Genomic DNA, 16,391 nt, shown 5'->3' with positions numbered 1-16,391 from the left:
AAACTATATTTGTGAAATTTCACCTGACAAACGTCCATTTTGTTGACATCGTCTGTTTTGATCAACTTTATGACCACCTTAAGGCAAATTATCAGGGATGAGTGCTGGTATAAATGCTCCTTCCTGATAATTTGCCTGTGTGAAAGTTGCCGGCAATCACCCGACGAACGAGCAAATGCTCATTCATTGGGTGACTGTCGTTCTGCTGGCATGGAAAATCTGTGCAGCAGAACGTTCTGTCAAAACTGATCTGCTTTGCAGGGATAATGATTTTCTATGGGGACATGTGATGGCTTGTCCCCATACAGCGGCAGTGATGGCTGCCTGTAAATGCCACCCTCCTCTCCGCTGATGATCTGACATATCGGAATGGTCTGCTTAGTTTCAGATAACCTGTCAGATCATCTGTACGTGTAAAAGAACCCTTATATTGGCAGGTCACTAGTCAAGGTGCACCAGCTGTTTCTTTTCTCCTTTTGTATAGATAAGTAAGCGAAAAACCAGATACTTGGAAGTAATCAATACAATCAGTCATATGGATATGGGTCAAGGGTAGAGGTCTACTCATAAAATCTACATTTGCCAGGAACATTTCGAAACAAAATATTCATTTTCTCATCACGTCAAAGCCAATCAATCGAAGGAAGTTTAACAGGAAGAAAATTGCTTCTGAAGGCTCCATATATTTGCACAACATAGATAATCCAGCCGATTAGTGTCATACATTGGGTTTCTGGATTTATGGGAAAAGTGGACCACCGATCTTCAGTGTGTTCCAGCATCCACTTAAATTAGGAGAGTGATGAAGGATGAATGGAGTATTAGGAAAGCGACTGCCCCACAAATTTCCATCGTTTTCTAAATGAGTATTTTTTCTTTTTTTGTTAGAGTTCCGCTTTAAACTAGAAATGGCAAAACTGGTCACATTTCATGAAGCTTTGCTGAATAAATTTAGTTAGTATGAAATCTAATAGATATGGTGGTAGCCCAACAGTGCCCTACTGGGAGATGAGGAGGATTGGACAAGTTGGATTGATACTTTTTTTTGGGGGGGGGAGGAAGAGATGGCTAGCTTTTATTTACTGAATGTCTCTTTAGTGTACTTGGTATTATCTTGTCTACCCATGAGATGTTGGTTAGTAGATCTAGTTAGTTTTAATACCATCAGCAGCCAATTTAATCCCCTTTTGAAGCCTACAGACAGTATAGACTTGGGCATCTAGGGTTACTTTAACGTTGGCTGGATCTTCTAACAGATGTTTCACGTCAACAGCAGTGTTACTCCCTCTCGTACAGTGATTTGAGAGGATGCATAATGTGATTCAGAGATATGTACGGTAAGATCTGGTGCCTCTATAACTGCTGAGCTTCTAGGTATTTTTCTTGATCTTTCAGGGTTTTCCAGTACTTCGGAGTGTGCGTGTGGGCGAAACCACTTCACATGTGCAGTAAGCGCGTTTGGAGAATGCACATGTATCCCTGCACAATGGCAATGCGATGGTGATAATGACTGTGGGGACCACAGCGACGAAGATGGCTGCAGTAAGTAACATACATGTGTGTCATTCGTTTGTACCCATGGTGGCCAGTATGGCTCAAGACTCAAATATGTGTCAGAGTCCGGAAGCACATAGAGCGGTTCAGTGATTTAAAATCCCAGAAGAGTTCTGGAGTAACAAAAGATGGGTACATCTGAGTGGCTGCTCAAATGTTTCTGTTGGTGGTGCGGAGATCAGTGCAAATCCATGCAGGACTAATAAATTGGGTTAGGTCAGGTCTATACTCCCATGATTTAGGCTCCTGAATGAAAGCTAGCCATCACAGTGGTTGCCTTAAAACATCCTTGGTAAATACTATTGTTCTTTCAGTGTTACCCACCTGCTCTCCTCTGGACTTCCACTGTGATAATGGGAAGTGCATTCGTCGCTCATGGGTGTGTGATGGGGACAACGACTGTGAGGATGACTCAGACGAGCAGGATTGTCGTGAGTACTCCTAATAATAATAATTGGCTTGTCCATTGTGTCTGTGGTGCCAGTATGTCTGACATAGGCCTCTTCTAGGGTCAGTTAGAGAGAGCCTGCTGACCCAAGTATGTTTTTGGGACATGCATTGGATTCAAACCACGGAATCATTGTCACCATATTTCTAGTCTTGTTTGTTTGCAGCCTATGTCTATACCATGATGCAAGCTAGTAGATGGTTAGTTCTGCCTCTGTTTCCTACAGCTCCCAGAGAATGTGAGGAGGATGAATTCTCCTGTCAAAACGGATACTGTATCCGAAGCCTGTGGCACTGCGATGGGGACAATGACTGTGGAGACAACAGCGATGAGCAATGTGGTAAGACTGGGATCAGCAATATATACTCTATATGGTTCTTTTCTATTTTATGTCCCCCTCAACATTAGGTAATGAGTGAAACAGGTGATGTAAAGACAACTTTACATTGTATGGTGCCCAGATTCGTTCTTGCCTGTCGTCACGGAACACTTGGAATTCAACACTTGACTATCCTCAATTTGAGGTCCACATTTATAGAATTAAAGGGGTTATCCATAGGATAGGGGATAAGTGTCTGATTTATAGGGGTTTCCGACTACTAGGACCACTAAGGATCATGAGAATATTGTCACAGATCTTGTCTTGTAATAAATTGAGATTATTAAGGTATAACTTATGCAAGGAGACCAAACACCATGAAGATCTAAATGTATACTGATCTAAGTTTATTCAGGAAGTACAGCTGATTTTATACCAAAATTATTCATACAGAATTACATAATCGCAATAGGGACTCTCATCCCCTTGAAAGTCTTAGGCTACTTTCACATCTGCGCTTTCCCTTTCCGCCATTGAGATCAGTTTCCATTTTGTCCCTATTCATTATCAATGGGGACAAAACTGAACGAAACGGAATGCATTCTGTTCCGTTTGGTTGCTCCCCCATCACAGACAGAATAACACTGCAAACAGCGTTTTTCTGTCCGCGATGTGGTGTGGAGCAAGACGGATCCGTCCTGACCCACAATGTAAGTCAATGGGGACTGATTCTCTGACACAATAGAAAACTGATAAGTCCCCCATTGACTTTCAATGGAGTTCATGACAGATCCCTCATGGCTATTTTAAACCTAATACAACCGGATCCTTTCATAACCGATGCAGACGGTTGTATTATCGTGATGGAAGAGTTTTTGCTGATCCATGACGGATGCAATGCCTTAGCCAACCAATAATAATTAGTAGAACTTTAAATAGCATCTCATGACTAAACGATGGTAAATCTTACGGTCTTTCATGATTTTCGCTCACGTGTCCGAAACCGAAGATTTTAAGAAGTTTTCTTATAACCAAGTGATCATTCCATACAAAATTTCTAAAAACATCTCTATGGGACTAATAGAAATAGTAGAGCGCTCTAGTCACCTGTCTTGGGAAGTCCCATAGAGCAGCAGCATGCTGAAATGACAGCCACCCAATATGGTGGATACAGGCCCCCATTCTTGTGGTCAGTGTAGGTTCCAGCAGTCGGACCTCCATTGATCAAATGCTAACTCCATATCTTATGGATAGGGAATACTTTAAATCTTGCACAAACCCTTTGTTGGTCACAGTAGATGAAAGAGGCCACAGAACGGTGGATTTCTCAGTGTAGCTCTGACGGCTCATTAACGCTAGGTGCAATTCAGAGCAAATAGGTTGTCAACTTTATCAAAAACATGATATAGGTTTAGTTAATGGAATTGTAAGGGAAGTAATGGATTGCTAACAAAATGTTTGCTCGTGATTCAAACCCGTTTTAAGGTCACTCCTTTTGATGTTTTCTTGCTTTTGTAAAGCTATGCAGGTGAGTCTAAGGCGTTCATGTGTGTTATATTACAATTAAGGAGGCCATGCGCCTTCAGTAGATGTGAGCCGAGTGCTTGTCCGGCCTACACCCATCTCTTCTGACTCCCCCATGTTCAGCCAAATGTGTATGGGTTTTCAATGAGGAGAAGAGAAAACTGTTGTCATAGAATTGTATGGGTGGAACATCAAACCTTTGAATGATCCAGATCAATGCATAGTAGGGGCTTGTGAGATAATTCCATCTTAATTGCCTGGTTATCTTCCCTTCCTAGATATGAGGAAATGCTCAGACAAGGAGTTTGGTTGCTCTGATGGAAGCTGCATTGCCGAACATTGGTTTTGTGATGGTGATGCTGACTGCAAGGATGGATCTGATGAGGAATCTTGTCGTAAGTGATCTTTCTCTCCTAATGGGTCTAGATCAGGGATCGGCAAACTGCGGCTCTCCAACTGTTGTAAAACTACAAATCCCATCATGCCCTATTGTAGGCAGATAGCTCTAGGCAGACAGGGCATACTGGGAGTTGTAGTTTTACAACAGCTGGAGAGCCGCAGTTTGCCCATCCCTGGTCTAGATAATCTGCTTTAAGAAGACTTCTCATTAGAAGACCACTACTGGTGTTCATAGTGCCGGAACTTAAAATGTGTAGCCATCTATCCAATGGGATGTGAGGTTTTGGGACTGAGCAAGTTCTCTCTAACATGCAGCAGATTTCTGTGGTACTTGCCACCAGTAGTGAACCACTAAAGTGGACCATTTGGTGCAGTCAGTGATTTTGCTATCTCCAACAGCCTCTGATGTTCCAGCCCCAAGCTGCAGCACAGAAGAATTTCAGTGTGCCTATGGACGATGCATTTTAGACATTTACCACTGCGATGGCGATGATGATTGCGGAGACTGGTCCGATGAGTCCGACTGCTGTGAGTACAGCTGCCTCTCCTCTGTCATGTCTCCAGTCTTCTCTGGTTTCCTCTCACCTCTGATGCCACTTGGCCTTTTTCAGATCGCTCGTGCCTGTACTTGGCACTGGAATTCGTTTGCTGTAGACATCTTCTCTTTTACTTCTCTTTGCCACGATATTAAACACCTATATACATTAACTTTACAGCATCCCATCAACCGTGCCGCTCTGGGGAATTCATGTGCAACAGTGGACTGTGTATCAACTCAGGCTGGCGCTGTGATGGGGACGCAGATTGTGACGATCAGTCCGATGAGAGGAACTGCAGTAAGCATATGGAATTTGTATTGTGAATTTGCCGGCTCATTCTCAACTATTTTTCGAAGGGGTTCTCCACTTAAAGCAAATATTTTTTGTTAGAGTCCCTATAAATAAGTTAGGTGTCACATGGCCATCTATCTGCAAAAAATTTTTTGGGGAGGGGATCCCTTTCCAGTGTTTCAGAACCTTGCAGCTATGTGATCGTTCACTGATGGCAAGGAGAGACCTTGAAAAAATAGATCACGATTTTAAAAATAGAATTTGAAACCTGATTTTAGAGTTTATTTCTACAGTGTGAACCCTGTTCATGAGCTGTGGTGCTGTATGATCTAGTTCAGCCGAAGAAGGAGCGGGAACAACATTTTGCAAAATCCAGAGTCATGTGTGGTATCCATATATATCTTGCGCTGAAATGCTTTGACGGGTACACATGGGTGATTGTTATGTCCCACTTGTGTGTAGAGGCAGAAAATCCAACGTTTCTGGGTGTATATTATGCAAGATTTTGGAAAAACTGATGCAGACTTTTGCTGCGGTTTTGCACTAATTGCAGCAAAAAATGACAAATTTATCTTGTGTAAATTCTACTCTATTAGTGAGTAATAAGTTTTTAAAGATGTTCATAAATGGGGACTTTTTTCTATAGACCCCACAGCATAGCTGTAGCCACACTGATAATCATACTTGCCTGATTCCTGCTGCTGGGTTCCTCCTCGATCACTACCCTGCCAGCCCTGCATCTCTCGGTTCTCCCTGCATTAACACCCGGTTTTATGCGTCACATGACAAAGTGACATGACACGTCATCAGTCATTGGCTGCAGCCAGCTTTCACGTGACCCCCTGGTCAAATCAGATATTCATGTGGGAAGACCCAGGACCTGCAGAGTCGGGGGGGCCGGCATCAATTGAACCAGAACCCAGTGGCGGGATCAGGTAAGTATAATTACCACCACTGGTCTGGCGACCATGTGGAGTCTATAGAAAAGGTCCCATTTATGGATAACCCCTCTTTGAAAGAGTTGAGCATTCGGGGTGTACAATAAGATGGGGAGAAAGCTGGTAATGACTCTTGCAATGGAGTGGTGGTCACGCGTTCCCACTGCCACTCCACTTAACACTATAGGACTACTGTAAATGGCAAGTGCTAATGAATTTGGTGCAGAATGAATTTAGGCTAAGACTGGTGCATGCAATGCCAGTCTTGGTAAATCTTCCTCCTTGTGTCCAGTATTTGATGTAATAGGAGGTAACGTTCTCTGTAAACCCCACAGCGACTTCAGTGTGTACAGCTGACCAGTTCCGATGCGGCACAGGCCGATGTGTTGGATTGTCCTGGAGATGTGACGGTGAAGACGACTGCTCCGATAATAGTGATGAGATGGGATGTGAAAAAACTGGTGAGTTTCAAAGGGGCGTAAAAATAGATTGACCGGAGCTAAACTGGGAAGACTGGGTGTCGAATGGTTTACGGTTGGGATGAGAATGGAAAGGGGTAAGGTCAGATGAATGAGGCTGTCCAATGAAACTGCAAATGTCAAGCCAAGGGTCAAGTCAGACATGGAAGGTCAGTATGAATGGTCAGGGCAAAGATGAAAGGTGAATGTGAAAGGTCAGGTTAAGCTGGAGGGGGGGATGCGAAAGATGAGGTCAAGCTGGCATGGTATATGGAACGAGGGTCATAGTGGATTCCTGTTAATGTAATTCATCCTAATAAATATGTCAGAATTTACTTGCATGGTGCAGTTGTGGTATATCACCAACAGGAGGCGTAGTCATACATTGTCTCATCCATGACAGGAGCTCCACAATGTGCTCAGGACCAGTTCTTGTGCAGTAATGGCCGCTGCATCGGACAAAGGAAACTGTGCAATGGAGTGAATGACTGTGGCGATGGCAGCGACGAGAGCCCACATCAAAACTGCAGTGAGTTCAATTCTACCAGGCTGTTATATTCTATTTTATCACAACTCCATGAAACTTCAACTTTTTCGGACAATTTGTTGTTACTGTTGTGATCTTTGATGTAGAATTTATCATGCGCTGTTCTTGTTTTCTCAGGGCCCCGCACTGGAGACGAGAACTGCAACCACAACAATGGTGGCTGTGCTCAAAAGTGCCAGACCGTGCGGGGGCTCGTGCAGTGTACCTGCCAGACTGGGTACAAGCTTATGGAAGATGGTCGATCATGCCAAGGTAAGAAGAAGGAAAAAAAAAAAACTAACCCTATATAGCAATATCCTTTAAAAGAGAGGCTTCTATATGGCAAATGTAAGGATTTATGAGTGAATGAGGAAGTTTTTGGGACATAAAATGATTTTCTGGGACTGTAATATTGAAGACCTATCCTTATTAATACCAGATCAGTGGTGGTTCAACTCCCGGCACACCTGATGGGCGGACCCTCGCTGATCAGTTATTGATGATCTATCTTAAGGATAGGTGCCAGAAAAACATCTCTAATTACTGATGGTCTACTTAACCTGGCCATGCATGTTACATACATTTAGGATGGACTGGCCAACCATCTAATGTGTAAGGAGGTGTCGGGACAAATAAGGATCAGGGATGTTGGATTTCATCGGCCCCATCCTTTTGTTCCCAAGGAGATCATCCACTGCCAGAGGTGTCTCACAGCGGCTTTGTTCCACCTCCCTCCTAAGGACGCGTGCATGCTCAGCCAAGTATACATGTTTTTAGCGGGGTTGGGAAAGATGGCTATCTAGTGTGTATGGCCAGTCTTAGGAGAGGGGTTTTGACTCTTGGGACCCCTGCTGCTCATCAGAACTAAGGGAGTCCATTTTTTTTTTTTTACATAGTGTCTCATCTGTATGTGTGCCTGTTAGTGCAAGTGGATAGGATTGACCTCCATTCTTATGTACAGACTATGCCTGCAGCAATCAACCTCCACACCCTTTCCCCAAGCAAGCGCCACACTTGTCCATGGGCTGTGTCTAATACTGCAGCCTAGCCCACTCTCACTTGAATGAGCTGCAATACCAGACATATCCCATGGACAGGAGTCACTGTTTCTGAAAAATGAGTCTTTATAGAACTGATAATCTAAATCTTATGGTAAGAAATGCTGAAAAGTTGTAACTGATTGCGATCCTGATCCACACAGATGTAAATGAATGCGCAGAGGAAGGGTATTGTAGCCAAGGCTGCAGTAACACAGAAGGCGGCTTCCAGTGCTTTTGTGAGTCGGGATATCAACTACGGCCAGATAAACGTAGCTGCAAGGCTTTGGGTAAGATTTCTCCACCAAATCTGTAAAGCTATCATGTCTCCATCCCCAATATTTTGTTGTCCGCATATAGTAGATTCAAATAATCTGGGTTGGTCCCATAACAGATTGTCTGTCTGGATTATTGACCCGATTTATAACCAGAGGTAGACAAAATGCTTGGTCCACAAATATTTCACTTATCCACATGATCTCTTGGGGGGTCCGGACTGCTGTTCTCATGATTGGACCCCCAGCAATCATGCATTGATAAATTTAGATCATGGGCCAAGCCTACATCTGCTCATGGTGTTGGGCCGAGGTTCCTTGTGCCATCTACAGCCATTGATTCTGGGGGCTGTCACCTCTCATTTAATGTAATGCTTATGACTACTTTTTTTTTTTAATATTTCTTTTATTCTTAGGGCCAGAACCAGTTCTGCTCTTTGCCAATCGGATTGACATTCGGCAAGTTCTGCCTCATCGTTCTGAGTATACGCTTCTTCTTAATAATCTTGAGAATGCCATTGCCTTGGATTTCCACCATCAACAGGAGTTGGTCTTCTGGTCAGATGTCACGCTGGATCGTATCATGAGTGCCAACCTGAACGGTAGCAATGTGCAGGAGGTGGTGTCCACTGGTCTCGAGAGTCCAGGTGAGTTGCAAGGAGGAATGTTAGGTGGTTCTATAAAGATTTGGGAATAGGGGATGTCCTCTGTATGCTTGCTTTCCATGGTTACGTGGCTTGTAGCAGTCCTGACATCAAATAACAATTGAGATGTCCTCTCTATATAATGTTTTTATCTTTTTTGGCTTCAGGGGGTCTGGCCATTGATTGGATCCATGACAAGCTGTTTTGGACGGACTCTGGAACCTCTCGTATTGAAGTGTCTAATCTAGACGGGACTCATCGTAGGGTCATCCTTTGGAACAACCTGGAGAAACCTCGAGCCATAGCTCTGAATCCAATGGAAGGGTACGTGGGTGCTAATCAGCACCTGCCGCTACAAACAGAAATTATTTTCAGATTGTTCTAAAATGTTAACCTTTACAAAGATATTCACATTTCTTTTATTACATGTTAGCATGATTCATTTTGATAGCACAATTTATTTTTGTACTTTATAATTTTGCGTGCATTTTTGTATCACTATAGCACCATCTACTGGACAGACTGGGGTAATACACCTCGTATTGAATATGCCAGCATGGATGGCTCAAATAGGCGCGTGATTGCTGACACACATCTCTTTTGGCCCAATGGACTGACCATCGATTATGCTGGGAGACGAATGTACTGGGTTGATGCCAAACACCATGTCATTGAGAGAGCTGATCTTGATGGATCCAACCGCAAAGCTGTGATTAACCAAGGTTGGAAGCGCCTGCAAAAGCATGCAGTTCTCTGCACATTAGGGCTGGGCGATTTTTGTCACAAAATAAAATCTAGATTTTTTTTCAAACCTATAGACTATTTTCGATTTGAATCTGTTTTCTTCTTTTTGCTAATTAAACTGAAAAAAAAAAAAATTACGGTAAATTCTAAAATATTATTTAACATATATATAATGTTATTTTCTTTATAGACATAACTTTTTAAACATGTATTACTATAATAATTGTACCTAACTTGACAGTTATGTACACAGTTCTTGTGTGAAATCCGTTATCCTGATCCGTTCAGATCAGGACAACAGATTTCCCATTTAATGCAGTCCGTCAGCATCAGATGGAATCCATTGCCATCAGTTAGGTGTGTAATTAATTTTTCACTGACAAAAATCCTGCAAGTCCAGCACTTTTTGTCCATGGAAAAAAATAAAATGATTACACACCTAACTGATGGCAATTGATGCCAACATATGGCATTAAATGTAAAATCCGTTGTCCTGATTAAATTAATCAGGGCAATGCATTTCACACAGTAGGTGTGAACTTAAAGGCTATGGACACCTTTTGGGGGCAATTTTTTTTTTTTTCTTATTGCATTTTACTTATTTTGAGCTAAAAATCACTTTTTTTTTCAATTGGATTTGATTGAAAATATGGAGCCCTTTTTTTCTGTACACAGCTGACATGCTCTAGTAGCAGTTGGGGAGCTGACGGCTACGTATCTCTGCTCTCTGACATTTTAAACACTTATTTTAGCTCAATCCTTATCTTACTGATAAAAATGTGGTTTAAAGGGATTTTTTCACCAGATTTAAACCTATTAGGCTAGCAGATAAACCTAACTAGCCTGTTCGTACATTTATCTATGCCCCTGTTACGCCAGAAATCTAACTTTTATAATATGCTTATTAGCCTCTAGGAGTAGGGGTGGGCGTTGTTCCTGCTCCTAGAGCAGACATGCTCAACCTGCGGCCCTATAGCTGTTGCAAAACTACAACTCCCATCATTCCCCGACAGCCTACAACTATTATCCTACAGGAGGGCATCATGGGAGTTGTAGTTTTACAACAGCTGGAGGGCCGCAGGTTGAGCATCCCTGTCCTAGAGGCTCCATTCTCCCACCTTTTGTCGCCTCCCTCCAAGTCCTGATTGACAGCCCTGTGCTCTGGTGAAATCTCGCGCCGTTCAGCATTCGGCGCAGTGAGGGAAAAGCCCTCGCAGGCTGCCAGCTTCCTCGCCGAATACTGAACGGCGCGAGATTTCACCAGAGCAATGGGCTGGCAGACAGATGCGCGCGCTGCCTGGCCCTGTCAATCAGGACTTGGAGGGAGATGACAAAGATAGGAGAACGGAGCCTCTAGGAGCAGGAACAACGCCCCCCCCCCCCCCTAGATTTCTGGCGTAATGGGGGCATAGATAAACGTAGGAATAGGCTAGATAGGTTTAAATATGTTTTTATGACCTCTTAGTAGTTTAGCGATAAGGTTTATTAGATGACCGGCACAAAATGAAAGTGCCAGTCACACAGCTAGAAAAACTGTTAACCCTTTTTGACAGAATGGCTTAATATTTTTAATAAAGGCCAGTTGAAAATATGATTTCTAGCCAAAAATGAGTAAAGTGCAATCATAAACCTGTACATGGCCCTTAACTTTAGTAATACTGCATGCAGCTGAGATGCGTTTTTTAGAGGAAGCGGCAGTGAGGCAAAAGACGGCGGGGTGGGCCAGGCAAGTTAATCGATTAATCGCCCAGCCCTACTGCACACCCTGATAAGTTTGCTTGCTCACCTCTGTCCTCTGCTCTGCAGGGCTTCCTCACCCATTTGCCATCACAGTCTTTGAGGACAGTCTTTATTGGACCGATTGGCACACTAAAAGTATAAACAGCGCCAACAAGTTCACTGGCAAGAACCAGGAGGTGATACGAAGCAAGCTGCACTTCCCTATGGACATCCATACCCTGCATCCACAGAGGCAACCTGCAGGTGAGCCAATGTACTTCAGATCCTCCTATTTTGTTTTTTCTTTGACCAGATTTATTTATTTTTTTTACGTCCATGTATTATGTAAGTGCCTAATTTCTTCTTTTTTTTTTTTTTTTTTTTTTAAGGAAAGAACCGCTGTGGCACTGATAATGGAGGCTGCTCCCACTTGTGTTTGCCCAGTGGAGACATATTTTCTTGTGCTTGCCCCACTGGTTTCCGAAAGACTGGATCCAAGACCTGTGCACTAAGTAAGTACCATGTACAGAAGAAGAGACTTTATAATACTGTATACAGGTTAAAGGGGTTATCCGAGATGCGATGCAACCCCTTGTAGCTGCCATTTCTGGGATCTCGTGCTGTACATTGGGCATTTGATCCCAGCCTGCTGGAATCTCTCACACAAGCGCTTTGGCGAGAAATTCAGACTCGCACTTGCTGTACAGGTTGTAATCTCAGGCTGGGATCAAGTGATCCCCGAAGAGACAACCGCCCAGGATCATGGCACATCTCAGGTAACCCCTTTTAATTACATAATCCCCCCCTGAGCTCTGCTTAACATGTTAAAGATGTAAGCATTTTACCACTAATTACAGGCCAGTGCTCCAAACTAAATATTTCAGGGGTAATTTATTCAGACTAGTGATTTAGATGCCGGTCTTAATACTCCTACCCTGGCGGTGTAGGATTAACTTCGGCGCATAATCCACCGGTGTACACCAAGCTTAAATCTATGCCAGCTCCCGTGCTGGCATAGATTCAAGTAGTTTTCTGTGCCAAAAACTGGCATAGAAAATGATAAAGGAGACGGGCTGGGCGACCCGCCATCTTACATGCCCATGCTACACCCCCTTGACTACAGGATCACAGGGTTTGTAGTCTGTTACCACGGAGACACTGATGTCTGCATGTGGGCTGTCAACACAAAACAGTAGGATATTTTTCAATCAGGATTGTTTGCAGTTGTTTATTTTAGATGGTTTGCATTAGTTTGTACGTACCCTTTAGTGCAGAATATCACTTACACGTGGTCTTGGCTTTCAGCCTACCCGCCAATGTCTTATGTTTTGGTGATGGTCTCCTTACCAAATCACCTGCCTTACTAATATCTTAAGGCTGTAGTCTTTATATTAAATACAGTACGTTGAGTTCCCACTTTAGCTATGAGCCCAAATTCCTGCATTTGCTCTGTATGCCGTTTTGAAGCTGAAGAATTAAGATGATGACCTTTGACCTTCGATCAGGTCTTGACAAGTTCCTGCTTTTTGCCCGAAGGACGGACATCCGGAGGATCAGCTTCGACACCAGCGACTTTTCCGATTTTGTCATCCCACTGTCCAATGTACGCAGCGCCGTTGCACTGGACTGGGATTCTACTGATGACTACATGTACTGGACAGACACCAACGCAGACTCCATCAACCGTGCAAAGTCTGATGGTAGCGGCCAGGAGGTGAGAAGACTGGCAGTACTGTATAGAAGAACTATACGATAGATTACTATGTCTGCAAGCAGTGAGCGTACACGCTTTTTATTCTTTGCACCAGGGAAAATACAAGTGTGAAATCTGGTAATCCAGAAATTATGGCCCATAAATTTACTTGGACAATTTTGATATATTATTTTTTTATTTTTTTAGCTGAGATAACCAAATACTGTTTTGTATTCTTCAGGCCTCTCCACGCTTGCAAGTACATTTTATATGCTGTCTATAATGATCCAGTAATCCATAATATGATGTCTGATGTTATGTTCGATACCATTCAGGTCCCATAAATTCCAGATTAAAGGAATTTACTATAGTTACGTGATCCTAGTTAATAGGCTGTAAAAGTATCTTTTTATTTTATATTCCTGGGGCAATCTGAAGCCATAGTTGCAAGGCTGGTTCTTCTTAAAAATAAATCTTTAACTTTTTGTTTCTTCCCACCAGGTCATCATAGAGACCAGCTTAGAAAGTCCTGCAGGGTTGGCTATAGACTGGGTGACACAGAAACTATATTGGACAGATGCAGGTACGGAATATAGGCACTAGGATCCTGTATCCTCCTGTTGCGGCGGGTCTTTGAGATTTGTAGCATCCAGTCCATTAATAGGACCGTAACCCCTGTAGAACCAGGCCAATTCCTGTTTTTGCGCCTTCGTTTTTTTCACCCCGCCTTCAACGAGCCTCATATGGGTATATTGTTTGTAAGGCAAGTTGTATTTTTTTAATGGCACCCTTTAATTTATCATATCTTGGAAAACGGGGAAAAAATAATTTGTGGGGTGAAACAAACAGCAATTCCGCCATGAGCGTTTGGATTTTATTTTCATGTCGTTCAATATGTGCTAAAAATGACAGGACCACCTTATTTTGTATGATTATGGTGATTCCATATTTATGTAGTTTCTATCGTTTTACTACTTTTTAAAAAATAAAAACCTTTTAAAAATTTATTTAAATCATCAAGTTTTGAAAGCCCAATTTTTTTATATTTCCATATATAATGCTGTGTGACGGCTCAGCTGTAGTACACCATTTTGGGATACATATTACTTGACTTGATCACGTTTTCTTTTTTTTTTTTTTTTTTTGTGGAAAGGCAAAAAAACGCAAATCGCTGATTTTTATTTTCCCGTTACCGCGTTTTTATAAATATAAATACTGTGTGTGTGTATGTGTATATATGTGTGTATGTATATGTATATGTATATAATATATATATAAAATAACATTTTAATAGATGAGATGTTTTTAGATGCAGCAATGGTGCTTTTTTATTGGTAACATTTTTAGTCCCCTTAGGGTACTTAAATATGCAATCTTCTGATCAGGTGTACGATAGACTTCAATAGAATACTGTTGCAGTCTATGGGATTTTGACATGCTTTCTGTCAAGCCGCGCCTCTGTAATACTTTTTCCCTATCAAGGCACTGCAGCGAAAATTAACACTTGCTAGTGTATTTCCTGACAGATTACAGCTGATTGTTGAGGGGGTCCTGGAAGGAACAGTGCGGCCCCCAGATTTGTGACCTTTTATGTCTCTGCTCTTATTTAGGGACTGACCGAATAGAAGTATCTAATACAGATGGCTCACTACGCAGTGTACTGATCTGGGAGAATTTAGACCGACCAAGGGATATTGTGGTGGATCCAATAGGCGGGTGAGAACTTTTTCAGAATTTTGTAATGGTTTTCTTTTGTTTTTATAAATCGTAAAAGGGAGCTTACCCATTTTCTACTCTGAGTAATACAAGATATTTTCCACCGTAGGTTCATGTACTGGACAGACTGGGGAGCCAATCCTAAAATAGAGCGTGCTGGGATGGACGCCTCTGGACGTATGGTCATAATCTCTTCCAATCTTACCTGGCCCAACGGACTGGCAATTGATTATGAATCCGAGAGGCTGTACTGGGCTGATGCTGGCATGAAGACCATAGAGACGGCAAAACTTGACGGTGCAGACCGTACGGTGAGTTGTCACTAGTGCTCTTTTCTTTAAAGACACCGGTCAAGGACTGAAGAAGTAATCTCTTGTTGATGGGTTATTATAGGCACTCATTGGAACAGACCTCCCTCATCCTTTTGGTCTGACCCTCTACGAAGACCGAATTTACTGGACAGACTGGCAGTCTAAGAGTATTGAGAGCGCAGATCGAAAGACTGGCCTTGACAGGAAAACAGTGAGAGAGAATTTGGAGAATCTTATGGATATTCATGTGTTTCACCGCCAGCGACCCAAAGGTATAACACCACGCCAATTAATATAATCCATTGATTTTGTTATATTGATTGATGTGATTTAAAGGGGTTGAAACAAACTTCTTCCCTATCCATAGGATAGGGGATAAGTGCCTGATTGTTAGGGGGCTTGACCATGCGGGGGGCACCTGCGGATAACAATAACAGGGGGTCTCTTCCCAAATGAATGGAGCAGCAGGTTAAGCATGTTTGCGTCCTCAAAAGTACATTGCGTTGACTGGAGCAGCAACAGACATACATGACCATCACAATAATCGGATGGGTTCCACGGAGCTCATGTTCTCGTGATCAGAGAGGCCACATCAGTTGGACCCCTGCCAGTTGGATCCTGGCGGGGCTGTGTGTTTTGTGGGACAACCCCTTTTAAGGGAATGCTCCTTCCAAAACTTTTATACATAGTGCATTGCCTGAGGGGGTGGAGCACGACACAGGTTCAAAGGACACAAAAAAAGAGAATCCCTTGAGATGACTGTTTTGCCCAGTGTGTTCTCGTGACCAACTCTGGGGACAGGATTCTATGTTGAAGTTTACAGTGACATATAATTCTTTCTCACGTTATATTCTCTTTGTTATTTTTTCACAGTTCACTCGGCTTGCTCCATAAACAACGGAGGCTGCAGCCATATCTGCCTTCTATCTCCCCACCCGAAAGGCCACAGCTGTGCCTGTCCCACTGGGGTAAACCTGCAAGCGGATGGCAGAACCTGCTCCTCAGGTGACTTTTTTTTTATAGCATTTTTATTTAATTTTTTTAGTCACTTTTCTTGAATAGGATGTATTAACCCCTTTCTGCTATCACATTTTGTTTCCAGGCATGGACCGTTTCCTTATCTTCGCCAGGAGGACAGACATCCGCTCAGTTTCTTTGGATATCCCATATTTTGCAGATGTTGTACTTCCAATAAATGTGACCATGAAAAACACAATTGCTGTTGGGGTGGATCCTGTTGATGGTATGTCATTCGC

General features: G+C 42.8%; 1 protein-coding gene across 2 annotated transcripts in view; it reads left to right on the top strand.

Moving 5' to 3' along the window:
- The window catches only part of LRP4 (LDL receptor related protein 4), a 71,482-nt gene that overhangs the window by 41,928 nt on the left and 13,163 nt on the right, over window positions 1–16,391 (top strand). For both annotated transcript variants that reach the window (XM_044270405.1, XM_044270406.1), the window contains exons 2-23: window positions 1,396–1,542; window positions 1,869–1,985; window positions 2,229–2,342; window positions 4,124–4,240; window positions 4,644–4,772; window positions 4,961–5,080; window positions 6,348–6,473; window positions 6,874–6,999; window positions 7,135–7,269; window positions 8,198–8,323; window positions 8,725–8,955; window positions 9,120–9,276; window positions 9,457–9,674; window positions 11,503–11,679; window positions 11,805–11,927; window positions 12,921–13,129; window positions 13,610–13,691; window positions 14,719–14,824; window positions 14,934–15,135; window positions 15,218–15,407; window positions 16,009–16,140; window positions 16,238–16,378. In XM_044270405.1, coding sequence (XP_044126340.1) covers window positions 1,396–1,542; window positions 1,869–1,985; window positions 2,229–2,342; window positions 4,124–4,240; window positions 4,644–4,772; window positions 4,961–5,080; window positions 6,348–6,473; window positions 6,874–6,999; window positions 7,135–7,269; window positions 8,198–8,323; window positions 8,725–8,955; window positions 9,120–9,276; window positions 9,457–9,674; window positions 11,503–11,679; window positions 11,805–11,927; window positions 12,921–13,129; window positions 13,610–13,691; window positions 14,719–14,824; window positions 14,934–15,135; window positions 15,218–15,407; window positions 16,009–16,140; window positions 16,238–16,378 — 3,225 coding nt within the window. The remainder of the gene's footprint in view (window positions 1–1,395; window positions 1,543–1,868; window positions 1,986–2,228; window positions 2,343–4,123; window positions 4,241–4,643; window positions 4,773–4,960; window positions 5,081–6,347; window positions 6,474–6,873; window positions 7,000–7,134; window positions 7,270–8,197; window positions 8,324–8,724; window positions 8,956–9,119; window positions 9,277–9,456; window positions 9,675–11,502; window positions 11,680–11,804; window positions 11,928–12,920; window positions 13,130–13,609; window positions 13,692–14,718; window positions 14,825–14,933; window positions 15,136–15,217; window positions 15,408–16,008; window positions 16,141–16,237; window positions 16,379–16,391) is intronic.

The sequence above is a fragment of the Bufo gargarizans genome, chromosome 10 (genome assembly GCF_014858855.1).
Source record: "Bufo gargarizans isolate SCDJY-AF-19 chromosome 10, ASM1485885v1, whole genome shotgun sequence".
NCBI classification, from domain to species: Eukaryota; Metazoa; Chordata; class Amphibia; order Anura; family Bufonidae; genus Bufo; species Bufo gargarizans.
The sequence above is the reverse complement of the archived record's forward strand: the minus strand, read 5'-3'. Positions and strand labels throughout refer to the sequence as shown.